Here is a 14,778-nt window from a genome sequence, read left to right on the forward strand (position 1 = left end):
TTCAACAAGTCAACTAGATTTGATGTGGGTTTTTTTTTTTTTTAAGAATGCAGGAGAAAAGGCTGAAGTATGCAATTTAATTTCTAAGACACTAGATTTTTTTCACCAAAGAAAAAAAATGCATGCAAGCTAAGACCTCCTATGCCAAGTTTCAGCCTGAAATCATTATGACCCTGAAAAAAAAAAAGGAGTTTTATAATGGAAATATTGCTAGCTTCTCAATTATAGTGAAACTGGCAGATGTTACTAAAATAAAAATGATTTCATCTTGTAATCAGGCCTGGTTTAAGAATATTAATCAGGTGTTTTGTTTTGGTTTGCTTTGTGGTTTTTGTTTTGTTTTGTTTTTGCTGTTGTTGTTGTTAGCAGTAAAGTCCTTTCTTGTCATTCCGCACATCACTGCATTAACAACTGCACACAGCTGCCAGAACACGAAACTCATGTTTTAAAACAATTCTTACCAGCTTTCTTCCAGATCTCCTCTGGCACGTATCCAGATGCAGGCCTGTGAAGGAATTCCCGATGCGCGTCTATGAAAAGGATGGGAAGGGGGTGCAGAGAGGAGGAGAGTACTGTAAGCACACTTGTGTCATTGTACAGAGTGAAAGTAAGCAATGCCCATTCTCCTGGCTTCTCTACAAAAACACAATTTCAAAAGGCTAAACATTTCACTTCTTGAAAATACACAAAAATAGCAAGGCCTGTCATCAGAGCCCAAGGAAAATAGGTCATTGGTCTAAATGCCCTGCATGCTCAAAGCCAAAGCAACTTGAGTTCATTATACAATATGATGTTTGGGAACACTGTTCTCACCACTTTCTGACTATGGAGACTTCTATAGATACATTTTGTTAAAGAAAATAAATTGTATTTGGTAGTTTTCCTTTCAATAGTCAAATTGGTGGTTAAAAAGTCAAATGTTCAGGTAATGTAATTTCCACAGAGCTCTGATTCTGCCACCTTTCTATGAATAGCAAGCTCCACTCTATGGCTAACCAGTTCTCACACTTAATTAATTCTTAAAAATCTCAGTGAGCATTAAAATTTTTCACACAAATTAGATCATATGGATTTGACAAGGGTAGAAGCCAGAAAGACTCATTGGAATGGATTCACAGACATTCTGTTGAGCAAAGAGAATTAGCCAATGCTTTCCAGAAAAGGAAATGAAGTTCCACTTTAAATTAAATGCTGTGCTTACTATGCTTCTCAGATTTTAAAAGTTTAAGAAAACAACTAATAATAACTTTGATACAGGAATGCTAACTCCTAAAATAATATGTTCATGGAAATAACACAAAACATTTTATAGTACTTATATATGCTCTAAAGTAAACAAAGTGCATACAGTCTTCCATAGCTAAAATATGCATTTCACGTCTTCCATATCGGATTTTCAGTAAAAGCCTCCTTATATAGAAGAGTTCAGTAAGAAAAAAATCATTTTAACTTTTATAAAACACAATTATTAAACCCATGATAAATTCTGAGGAAAACTGAAATTTTCTCTATGTGTAGCGTAAATGTTGAGTAGCATATATGTTTAAACAATACTTTATCTAATGGTTATGTTGAAGATCAAGACATTCAGTCCAGTCTCCTATATTTTATGGTGCTACACAATGTCAAAAATAAAGAGAAGCATGATCAGTTTAGCTAAGTATATGTTATTACATTTGAATGCTTTAAATACATTTGAATGCTTTGAATTCTTTCAGGGCACATAGATTATCAACTGGCAAGAACATTAGATTTTCTCAACTATTCTGAATTAGCAAAAATTTACTATAGCTTGGTAAGGAATATATGGAAACTCTCTATATCACCTTTGTAATTTTTTAATCTAAAATTATTCCAAATATTTAAAAGTTTATTTTCAAAAGCTTACACTGTGATGTCATGACTACTTAATAGGATGGACTGGAAATATCTATGCATTCTCCTGTGTGTATTGATTTCTATAAAGTAAATGACAAAAATAAAAACGTTTTTACTGAAGTAACTTTCATTCTTAAGGCGAGATAAAGCTGGTATATAGACAACCTAAGAGTAAATGTGATATAACGAATTAGATTTATCAAGATTATCTTCCTTACCACTATAACTATTTCCAGAAGAAATAAAGTGCAATCAAGTTCATATTTAGCCATGTGACACAGTACAACACAGATATTAACTTATGACAACATTTAAGGACAACTTTTAAGGAGAAAAGACTTTGATTTAAGCATAATTTATTGGATAAGAATGAGAACAGATCTGCAAAGTCTGAGGAAAGAAAAAACATGACTCCAAAGTAGTAACTCTTTTTTTCATTTATTGTGTTAAGAAGAGACCTGTAGTTTATAAAAAATTATTATTTTTTCATTATTATTATTATTATTATTATTGAGACGGAGTCGTGCTCTGCTGCCCAGGCTGGAGTGTAGTGGCATGATCACAGCTCACTGCAACCTCTGCCTCCCGGGTCAAGCGATTCTCCTGCCTCAGCCTCCTGAGTAGCTGGGATTACAGGCACATGCCACCAAACCCAGCTAATTTTTGTATTTTTAGTAGAGATGGGGTTTCACCATGTTGGCCAGGCTGGTCTCAAACTTCTGACGTCAGGTCACCCAGCCTCCCAAAGTGCTGGGATTACAGGTGTGAGCCACTATGCCCAGCCTATAAACATTATTTTTTGATTAAATAGTCGAGTATTATGATAAAGAACAGGAAAGGAGATGTTTAGGTATCCAAAGTCCATGTATGAAAGATGCTAATTACCAGCCTCAGGCAACATAGGCTGAAGAAAGTTAGTTCTAGCGTCCAGTGAAGCCAGCTGTTGACCCATGGAACACTGAGTATGTTAGTTTGTCCATGTCTCAGATGCCTCATCTATAATAAAGTGAGGACAATACTACTATTATTTGAGAGCACTGCTATGAGGAGTGAAGAAAATACCTCCTATTACATACACATCCTAAACTCTCATTATCTGGTATTTGCTATTATCCTCATTACTATCATCATTATTATTACTACATGCTCTTGTAAGAATGGCTATATAATTATTTCCTTATAAATAACTAAGGTGAAGAGAATATTTTAAAGTTTATCTTTTCTCTCAATGTTAAAAATCCAAATACCATAAATTTCGAAGAGAACAAAGCCATTAAAGAAGTTTGGATTAAGCAATATACACCAAGTAATTTTTTAAATTCCCAAAATCTATGTTGCTTGGAAACAGAAAATATTTCTATAGTTCACAATTCACTGCCTTTGTCCTTGGAAGCAAAACCTTCAAATTTCTTAGATGACACTTTCAACAATTTTACTTGAGCCTCACCCATAAATGTTTGTAACACCCAAATTGACTCAAATATTAACGTGCCAGACTCAATTGACCTTCCACCTTCTATGGGCTGCACAGCAGGTGTCTTGAGGGTACATATACCACACTGAAAAGTTGTACAATGTTTCACCTTGGCTACAGCTTCCTAAATTTCTCACTGACATATTGCCATGTCCACATATTCTCAAACTTTAACTGACTTAGAAACCCAACAGAAATGCTAAAGCCAATTATGGAAAAGTTTTCTTAATGATAACCTACCTTCTAAAAGACGGTTTTTCAAAATAGCAGAATCTAAAGGGAAATAATTATATATACGTATTTTACAATATCCTCTCCAGTTCTAAGTTAGTGTACTCAATAAATGTCAGGTCTACCAACAAAAAGAACAGAGTGATTGGTAGCAGCTGTACTCCTCAGAAATCTATTTGATAACCTGAAAAACACTACTTTATAGCTTCAGAAACCAAATGACTAACACAATTAATGTCTCATCTTCTGATTAAGCAGCAGCAATATCAGAATCTATATAGGGAAAACTGAGTTTGAAAAACAAAACAAGGGACAATTCTCTCTTAGGACTTTACTATTTTAGAATACTGGCTAATCTAGACACATCTACCTAAAACACCCTAAGATTCCAAGGCTTAGATTCTAAAGAAGCTAATTCTTAACCGTTAACTCGACAGCACCTATAAAATATCAATTGCTATAAAAAGGAATCATTGTTCTAAAATGTAGTGGTAAAAGCAAAGACAGAAGAATCTGTACAAGATGGTTTAAAATGTGAAATGTGTGTGTGTGTGTGTGTGTGTATGCAACTACTGAAAGATGAAAACATTATAGAAAAGTCCTTCTAAGTTAAGTCTAGCTTGCTTTGGGTTGCAAATTGCTTGGGGGGGATGAAAGGGGATGAGGATGAAGGGAGCCTCTTGAAAATAATTCACGTCTATAAAGGGAGGAGACCAGGTCATAGTGACAGAAAATGGTGTAAGAAATGTGAAAGAACAGAAAGAGCAATCTATGATGTATGAAAGAGATGGAAGATGCACTACACTTACGACAGGATGGAGACCATTGGATACTAGATACTGCAAGGGCCGCCATCAATATACATGAAGGGATGAGCTGATAGCCTTTGGAGAAGCAATGTGACCTCATATGACCCAGGACAGCAATGCTCAAAGCTTGGCAGCACCTAGGTATGGCCTTCATCCTGTAGTGGGCAGAGTGAGGCTGTGATCATGATAATATCTATTACAAAAACCATCAAAAGAAAGAAAGAGTTAAGTAATTTTATCTTTACAAAACCACCTGCTTTTAAGGATAATACATTCTGAAATCTTCACAGGTTTCAGAAGCCTAAATCCAACCTAGAAGCTAGCAACTGCTTTAGGATTTCCATTTTTTACAACAAACATACTTAATGCTCCAGGAAGTAACCATCTCCTCTTAATTTTAAAAGATGGACATATTTAACTAATAGTCCCGTATTTTTAAACCCAATATAGTTAAGTACAGTAGGTATCTGCATTATGAAGTCAGCTGAATAACAGAGATTAATTTCATGATGTGATTTAAAGAAATCAATACAAGGGTACAAAACTCCAAACATTTACATGCAAATATACACAGAATAACTTGTTTGTGTTTTTCATATTCTGAGAGTATAGAAGTTGAAATATTTCATTGGCTGGGAGAAATCTATTTTTCTATAGACTTGTATTATGAATTAGGGTCACAAAGGTACAACAGATTTACTATATTTAAGACAGGAGTCTTTTCTAATCTCTGTGCTTATTAAAGTAGCCAACTGCTTAGAAGTACTTTGTAGATGAAAAAATACTCAATACACAATCTTAAATGCCAAGGAAAAACTTTACTAGTTTCATTTACCACTATTCTTTAAAGTTCATTTTATTTTATTTTTTTAATTTTTTAATTTTATTTTTTGAGACAAGGTCTTGCTCTGTTGCCCAGGCTACAGGGCAGTGGCACAAACATGGTTCACTGTCACCTTGACCTCCTGGGCTCAAGGAATTATCCCATCTTAGCCTCCTGAGCAACTGGGACCACAGGCATGCACCATCATGCCCAGCTAATTTTTTGATTTTTGGTAGAGATGGGGTCTCACTGTGTTTTCCAGGCTGGACTCAAACTACTGGACTCAAGGGATCCTCTCACCTCAGCCTCCCAAAGTGCTGGGATTATAGGCATGGGCCACTACTCCCAGCAGAAAGTTATTTTTGAGAATGCGTATCTAAATAATAGTAACAGCTAAGCTATAACACATCTACTATGTGTCAGGCACTGTCTCGTAAGTTTTTTACGTATTAACTCATTATACAGAAACGCTTATAAAATATGTATTACCATCCCCATTTTACACGAGGAAACTGAAGCACAAAGAGATTATGACCTGCCAAAGGCCACAAAACTAATATGGAAAGGAATGAGTAATTTGAATCTAGAAATTCTACTGAATTTGTGCTTTCAACCTTCATGCTAGATTTCCTGAGGATTTAGAGAGCAATGAGAAATTCCATAATTCAATCATATGACAATCATAAAACTTGCCAGCTAGCAGTATTTTAAAATACTAATTCCTCTACCAACCCACTTGGGACAGGGGATGGTATTAATTCAACAAGCTCCTGAGTTACTAAGCTTTTTTTTTTTTTTGAGACAGAGTCTCGCTCTGTCCTCCAGGCTGGAATACAGAGGTACGATCTCGGTTCACTGCAACCTCCTTCTCCAGGGTTCAAGCAATTCTCCTGCCTCAGCCTCCCGAGTAGCTGGGACTACAGGGGTGCACCACCATATCTGGTTAATTTTTTGTATTTTTAGTGGAGATGGGGTTTCACTCTGTTAGCCAGGATGATCTCGATATCCTGACCTAGTAATCTGCCTGCCTCGGCCTCCCCAAGTGTTGGGATTACAGGCGTCACGTACCACTCCCGGCTCTAAGATTTTTATGAATGCTAACTTTGATTTTTCATTACACTTAAACAAAACTTTTTGATATTTCTATCTCTGGCAAGTACTAAACTCTTAACAAAACAGAGTGAAGGTATTTTCTAAATTTACTACCACGTCATCACAATGTTCATACATTTTTTAAAAGCACAGGGAAAGTGCATTTATATTTCAAAATGTATGTCCAGTCTCTGACATTAGCCTTAAACCTATCATTAGAAAAAAAATTTTGGCCAGGTACAGTGGCTCACGCCTGTAATACTAGCACTTTGGGAGGCCAAGGTGGGCAGATCCCTTGAGCTCAGGAGTTCAAAACCAGCCTGGGCGATAAGGCAAAACCCCATCCCTACAAAAAATACAAAAAAACTAGCTGGGTGTGGTGGCAGTCACCTGTAGTCCCAGTTACTTAGGGAGCTGAGGTGGGAGCCCAGGAGGTCAAGGCTGCAGTGAGCTGAGATTATGCCACCACACTTCACCCTGAGTGACAAAGTGAGACCCCGTCTCAAAAAAAAAAAAAAAAAAAAAAGATGCGGAAGACTTCTAGAAAATAAAGAGAGAACACACAGATACAAGACAAACTACAGAAAGATTCTAGAATAGTCAAAAGCTAGTAAAAAGGAAAGTAATTTAAAAGAAAAATGTCAGAAGCCAAGAGAGTGATGTGACAACATTCTGAGAAAAAGGAACCAAAGACAAAGAAAGGAAAAAGATCTACTATGGAGATTCTGACAAGCACTTCAGAAAACATACAAAGTGCTAACCAGCAACTGTCTCTCTAAACATACAAAAGTAATTCTACTTCAGTGGTCAAATCTCTCAGTTCTGATTACATTATCTTGCTCTTCTTCTGTGAAGTATACCATGTAATAAAAGTTAAATGTAAAAATAAGTCATACTTTGAAAATAAAGATAGCTGTGTGAAAATTTGCTTTCTAATTTTGTTAAGAGTTGGATATTTGGAGTTTTCCCTGGAAAGTAAATGAGTAACAGCAGTAAAAATAATAAATATCTATTATTTCAAGAAAACCTACCTTATGAAAAGTCTTTCAAGATGTCAACTTGCATTTTATTTAAAGAACAGAAATACCATTATGAATTCAGTGTATACTCAGTTACTCAGTGTTAAAAACTGTTTCAGAGGTCATTCAAAAAAGAGATTTTAGTATCTTGGGAAAACCCTTTTTTTTTCTGAGACAGAGTCTTGCCCTGTCATCCAGGCTGGAGTGCAATGGCGTGATCTCGGCTCACTGCCACCTCTGCCTCCCAGGTTCAAGTGACTCTCCTGCCTTAGCCTTCCAAGTAGCTAGGATTACAGGCATGTGCTACTATGCCTGATTAATTTTTTTTTTTTTTTTTTTAATCTTTAGTAGAGAAGGAGTTTCACCATGTTGGCCAGGCTGGTCTCGAACCCCCGACCTTGTGATCCGCCGCCTCACCCTTCCAAAATGCTGGGATTACAGGTGTGAGCCACTGCGTCTAGCCAGGAAAACTCTTAAAATTCAATTAGTAATAGATTAATTGAGTTATTTTACTAACCCCCTATACTCACTCAATACTACGGAAAGTGAGAATGGGATTGAGTTTAACACGTACAACACATCAGTCATGAAAGTTACATTCTTCTCTGTGAAGTCCCCAAATATAATTTTAAAATGCTAAGGATGTGTGTATGACTAAACATTCCCAGTGTTTCCAAGTTAGGGATATAAGTAGGGCAATATTTTGAACCAAAGATATCTTCTATAATATATTCTGAAGGTCTCATTTGAGACCAGAGAGTAGTTTAAGAAGCAAAAGAGTTAGGCTAAAAGAAATACATACCACTGTGGGATATGGAGATCTAAATGTATATAAAGATATAGACATATCCATAGCTTTATCTGCACACATGCACTCCATTAAACACTTTCCAGCCACAGAAAATAGATTTATCAGACAATAATCTCCAGTCCTTTCATTACACACATCAATTCATTCAACTCCAAAGCCTGGAAGAGGGACTTAGAAAGCACTTAATGTAAATGATTGTGACCCATAATTACAAACCACCTGTCCTCTTATTTACAGCCATAGCTCTGTCTCAGAAAATAGTACACAAGGCTGAAAGAATCAGCTAGTAAGGATGTGCAGTGAAAAAAACTGTCAAAACACTATTGGATGCTAAAACTTGCACACTGCAGAGTTCTACATAGATTTTCTCTAAAGTTATAATAGTGTCTTAATGGCAACTTAGGATTCTGTGTCCATAAAAAACATAATGTCTTAATGTTGTCTATAAACAAAGAAATTAAATGCTGTACCCTTTGACTAATATAACCTACAAAAGCTTAAAGCCAAACAAACATCTCAGGTTTAACAAAAACAAAAATCCATTGAATATCACTAAAAATAGTATAGTTTGCGTACTTTTAAAAAGGAGTTTTTTAAAACCAAGTTTATTATTTTGGTTATGTAACAGGGACAATGAACCTCTTTTCCTGGAAAACATGATATACACCTATATCACCAGAATCTGACTGTAGCAGTAGTGACTATACACAAAATGGCCCTTGTTCTATGTGCTGATAACTCACTGAGGTATGAAGTCTGATCAATTTCGGAGATGTTTCTTTTACAGTGGATGGCAGATGATAACAATCTGGTCAGTTTGGTCAACTGAATTGAGGTAACTATCCTATGGCCTTAACACTAGCTATATTCACTTGCCCTCTTCCACTAGACCCAAAGGCCCTCAAAGAAAGAAACGAAGACTCTTTTTCCTTCATTAGAATGCCTAGCACAATGCCTGGCATATAGTAAGCACTCAGTAAATAAGTACTGACTCAATGAATGTGTTCAATAGAATAAGCCAAACTAGATGTTTTAACTCCCTAAGTTTTATTTACTTTATGGCTCTCAATTTTTGCCTAGACTGGATAGTTATAAATGTCTCCTCTGTCCTAAGCAAATCTCTCATGATTAATCAATTTTTGTTCATAAGAAGGAAATAAACACAAGACTTTTTTTCCACTCTGCTCTAAATAGTTTGGTTTTGACCAATACTAGGCTCAAACCAAATGTAATTCTGTTTTCGCTGCTTGCCTTACTGCGACCTGACAAATACAGTTTTGTCTTTAAACTATGCTTTAGAATAATACTGGTTAGGTAAATTAAGTGACTTAGACTCTTCCATTATTTAATACTTACGACAACAGGCATTCAGCATTCAGAGATTAGCAAAAATCTACAAACCTAAGTGCATAGAAAGCTACACTGGCTGGGAACAAATTGAAAACAATAATGTGATCAATAGACAGATCATATACTTCAAGTTTTTAACTTTTGATAATCAGTCATAATACTAATGAGGCCAAAGTTATGAGCTTTATCTGCACGTTTTGCAGCATGGAGAGTAGTCTAACTTGAATTAGCAGATGGGTGTGGGGCTAATCACATAAGAGAATATAAATTACTTTTATGTAAAAGTTCACAGGCCACACAAAAATTCTTTCAGGTTGATGATTTCTTTCAACACATATGGGATTATATTCTATCTATAACCCCAACAATTCCCAAATATCAATAAGTAATACAATTACATACTAACATTCCATTTCTAAGGCACAACTATATCCTATTATAAAACTAGAATTAATACAATCATGATCAAGTAATGCAAGTTAAGATCAAATCAAAGGAAGAGTGCTGCATCGTTATCATTAATTTAAAAATAGCTGTAGGCAAAATATATAGTTTTTAGGTCTCTCTTTCTGGGCAGGGGCTGTTGAGAAAAAAGTAAAAAAAAAAAAAAAAATATATATATATATACACACACATACACACACACACACACACACACACACACATATGTGTGTGTGTATATCTGAGATTCAACTAACAAGATTGTCTTACGGGCTGTTTCCTGAATTAATAATTTGAAACATACATCCCCGTGTGCAGTGCTAACATTGGTATGCAGTGGCAGAATTCACTAGAGACCTTGATGGAAGTGCCTAAGCCCCAGGCCCACTCCCTGAGATTGTTTTTGCTGTTTTGAGGCATTACGAAGGAGTGCAAGTTTTAGTTAAGCACATGAAATTCTGGTTCAGTGCTGAAACTCTGCCATCGGCTCAATACATTCACCTGGAAAAGGAATTTAAGTTTTGTAGCAATCTCTGTCTATGCCAATCTGCCCAAATTCCTAACAGACAGATAAGACATATTGGAGGATATGTAAATTGTTTATTGTCTTAAAATTCCTTGCATATCCTTTAATTTTAAAAAGAAGTTAAAAATAAAGTCAGCATTAACAGCATAAGTAATATGTGTTCGAGATACTCATCTGAAGAAAAGTTACCTAGTGTAACTGGGTCTGGGTTGACGGGACTCTGCTGCCTGGAGTGACTGCTGCTACTGCCGCCACCTTTTTTTAAGTCCTCGGCGTCACTGTATCGCCGGATCCAGTAATTCAATTCTTCCCGGTCTGCTTCTTGACACCGCCTTAGTACGGTGAGAGATCGCCTTGTTTTTTCTACCATGTCCATTATGCAGTTTAACAGCTATGTGGGAAAGGGGAGAATAGGGAAGAGTATATAAATCATCACAATTAAAGATTTTACTGAATAGTGAAACAAACCATTTCAGGACAATGAAGGAAGCAATTTTATCCCTGAAGGTTTTGGTCTAGTATTTTCTATGGCTAGATTTGAAATTTAGAGCCAACAGATGAGAAAATTCAATGGGAATGAGAAGATGGATGTATGAACACGAGACAGAAGGGAAATTTCACCTGAAGGCACTATTGTCAGTAAATCCACCTCTCTAAATACTAATCCCATTACTTTATAAATTAAATAACCTTTTCACAATAAAACAGTAGCCCACTGATCTGGCTTTGAAAATTCCTTTCCAAGATCTAAACATTTCTCTTAAGTGGCTTTCATATCAATTTAGAAATCAAATCCTACATTCTACTTCAAATATTCTCGCTCATTATTTTTTTCAAGGATAGCAGGAAACATAATACCTTCAAAGGATCACCATGCTTTTATCACATAACCTCACTCTAGTTGTTTTCCAAACATTTTTTAATCCCAAATGATTACTGATGTCTTACGTGGTCAAGATGTTTCCACTCTTCTGCCCATTCTCTGTCTGTTAGTCTGTGATCTATCATTTCTTCTTGACGTGTGCCATGCAACCCTACAAAAATAGAGAAGGCTGAATAACCCTAAAACGTTCAGTATACAACCCATACACACACAGACTCACAGCAAGGACTATGTGGGCAAACTCAATGATGTAAAAATACATTTGATTTTGAATGGAGACATGAATCATACTTAGATTCAGAATTACCTAATAGGTTCCTCACAGAATGATAAAATACTAGAACTAGAATGAATTTTAGAGGTCAGCTGGTCAGAAGACTTTATTTTACACACAAGAGACAGTTAAGTGACACCAAGTCCACAGCTAGTTATCCACGCAACACTCTGTAAGTAAAAATATATTCTAACTCTTAATAAATACAAGAAACCACAAGTAGACATTAAGTGGTTTTTAAAGCATTGATGTCCTGCATTAAAAATAAAGACAGCATAAGTCCTTTTACATAGGAAGGGACATGCTTTCCCAAAACAAGCATGGTAAATTTTTCCACATTTCAGCCTTGTATAAATGAATACAATCCTAACACATATACCTACATGACAGAATTAGACCACGAAGAGAAGGCTTGTATAATATGGAGCTACATATACTCATTTGGTTTACCAAAAAATAAAAAATAAAAGTAAATTGGACATCCTTCATTACAAAATTAACATACAAGATATAATTTGACAAATATCATAAATTCAAGTGAACCAACTGAAAATCCTAATTTGAAGTCCATAAGACTTAATGCTCTTTAGCATCATAGTTAAGATACCACTATGAAAAAGTAAGTGTTTACCAAGTGAGCACCAATGTTAACGAATTTAAGCAGTTAGCTAGGATGCTCATTAAAATAGGAAGTAAACGTGTCTCACTAAAAAGAGGGGCTGAAAGGTTCCGATCAGAGAAGCCTGGAAACGTGTTGTTCCTCTTACATATTCACTTTATATTCTGTTGGCTAGGAAAGCCATTGAGCTGTGGCATTATTTTGCAATTTAAATGAACAAAACTATTATTTTTGGTTACCAATTCTCAAAATGTTACTCTGAACAGCAAATAAGGTTTCTTATAGTTTGGGTTTCTAGATAACTGGGCTACCTCTCTGTAGAACTTATGTAAGAATTAAATGACCAAACGGGTTATAAGACACTGAATTTTACTTTTTGTGAGATTTAAGTGGTTAGAAATCCCTTTTTTTTCCCGCTGCTTTACACAAATAAAGATGAGTCACATGACTCTGTTCAGCCAACCATATAAAGAGATTTCATTTAAACCTGATGGAAATGAACAAATTTATGACAACCCTTTCTCAGACTAACTGAAAAGCTAAATGCAAGATGCTTTGTACCACTCCTGTCCAATTAGAACATATTCTAAGATATATTTTAGAAGTTAAAATTGTCAATGCCACCTATTGGTTAAAAAGTAAAAGTGCAAATATGTTTTATTAATTTGCATAATATAAACACATTGGGAGAAATAGTACTTAGTTGCTGCTCTGTTGTGATTATTTTAAGTTGAAATGTTTGCAAATATGTAATTTTTGTTAACTTCTTTGTTGCCTGTGTTTTAGGGAAAAACCACTACTGTTAAAATTAGTCACCACAGAAAACAACCAGAAAGTGATAAGGATATAAATGTGACAGTGACTTTCATGTTAGAGGCATCTGAATATTTGCCTTTAATGACAAGAATTCCAGAGGTCTCAAAAGCTTGAAAAATTCAGCAGAAGAAATCAGTAATGACACAAGCTGTAATGCCTGGAGTAATATTAATGAGCAACAGGACATCTGTGGTAGTGGGATTTCAGCATTTGTGAAACAGTACTAAGCTTCATCTCATTTAAAAAAGATACTAAGTGTATTAGAAACACGTTTGAGCTAAGTACTTGCTGAAAAAATGTAAGATTCATTTGCTGCTTTTGAACTCTGAAAGTCGTTTTTTAGATATAATCAAATCTTTAAAAATAAAAAATAAATCAAGATTTTACATTTACTAATTTCTCTATTTAAGATACTTAAATATTCAGCAGCACACAATTTTTATTTATAGTCATAATACCAGAGGGATGTACCGGGGAAAATAGCTCATAATCATTAAATAGCTCATAATCACATTTTCATTTGTGGGAAATTTGACACTAATGTTGAGACTTAACTGGTTATTTTGTTTTAGAATATTTTGACTAGGCTAAAACTGTAAGCTTACTTATAAACTAATGCTGCTAACAGGTTACTTTACTGAAGAATTCTAGTGAGTATATGTCCCTACACATAATAGGCATTTATAAATCGTACCAGACTAAGTATATCTTTATGACAATTTTTATATTCTCAAAATGGCAGCCTGATGTAACACCATAATTTGTTGCTCATACATCAAGATTTTATTTTACATTAACACACACTAAACTCTGCCAGACTTCAGGGATAGTTTAGTAGCTGCACATATTTATAGAGATTAGCACTATTAGTTTTATAAGCGAATATAATTAAAAGGTGAGGAACATGGTCTGAAGAAAATCACATAAAACCAATGGATACAGATATAATTCATAAAGGGATATTTTACATTACTTAATGAAAACATAATCGTTGCACATAAGTGTAATTACTTCCTTGCTGATTACTGTATAGTGCACTGGAACTAATATTTCACAAAATAGCACCTGCTGCCTAAGAAACAGGCCATTTGCTAACACATCTACAAAATGGGATCCCTTGACCTGGTCTCACCATGACCTGATGACTCCACTGCTATTTAAAAACATGCAATCATGGTTTTCAGTACTTAAGTCATAAATAAGTGCTAAGGCTTTGTGTAGAAGGGAATTGTTATCACATTTGATTTTGGGGTCCAAATATCAATCCAGATCAAGAAATAGCATAACCACCTTTGAAAGCTCTTCAGAAATGGTACCTGCGAGAACATTAGACAGATTGGCTATTAAGAAAGCACAAATTATATGCTTAGCCATTTGTCTGACACACTACATAAACATAGAAATTACTGTTGTGGAGAACCAGAACTACTAATTTACTATCTTACAACCAAAGCTTCAATCGCCCCTCCCCTCATCCTGACTCTCTGCTTTCTAAACATTTGGGGTGTTGGGCGTAGAAAGGCAAAAAAGGCCCTACACGTGGAGCCCCTGTTTGCTAGCAACACACTTGGAAATCGAATGTAAACTTTATATATTAGACTCTGACTGTGGCTAAAAAAACAAAAACAAAAACCACCATCACTGTAATCAAGTAGTGAATAACTGGCTGGCTGCATTCCCCAGAATTCTGTATCCTCAGCTCTGTTTTTGGGTTTTCTACTTGCACTTCATC

At 35.3% G+C, this 14,778-nt stretch overlaps 1 protein-coding gene across 1 annotated transcript in view; it reads right to left on the reverse strand.

Moving 5' to 3' along the window:
• RUNX1T1 (RUNX1 partner transcriptional co-repressor 1) overlaps positions 1-14,778 on the reverse strand; it is a 136,843-nt gene that overhangs the window by 16,364 nt on the left and 105,701 nt on the right. Inside the window, 3 exon segments of the mRNA XM_023222886.1 lie at positions 462-530; positions 10,644-10,845; positions 11,403-11,488. Coding sequence (XP_023078654.1) covers positions 462-530; positions 10,644-10,845; positions 11,403-11,488 — 357 coding nt within the window.

Source organism: Piliocolobus tephrosceles, chromosome 7, assembly GCF_002776525.5.
Source record: "Piliocolobus tephrosceles isolate RC106 chromosome 7, ASM277652v3, whole genome shotgun sequence".
NCBI lineage: Eukaryota > Metazoa > Chordata > Mammalia > Primates > Cercopithecidae > Piliocolobus > Piliocolobus tephrosceles.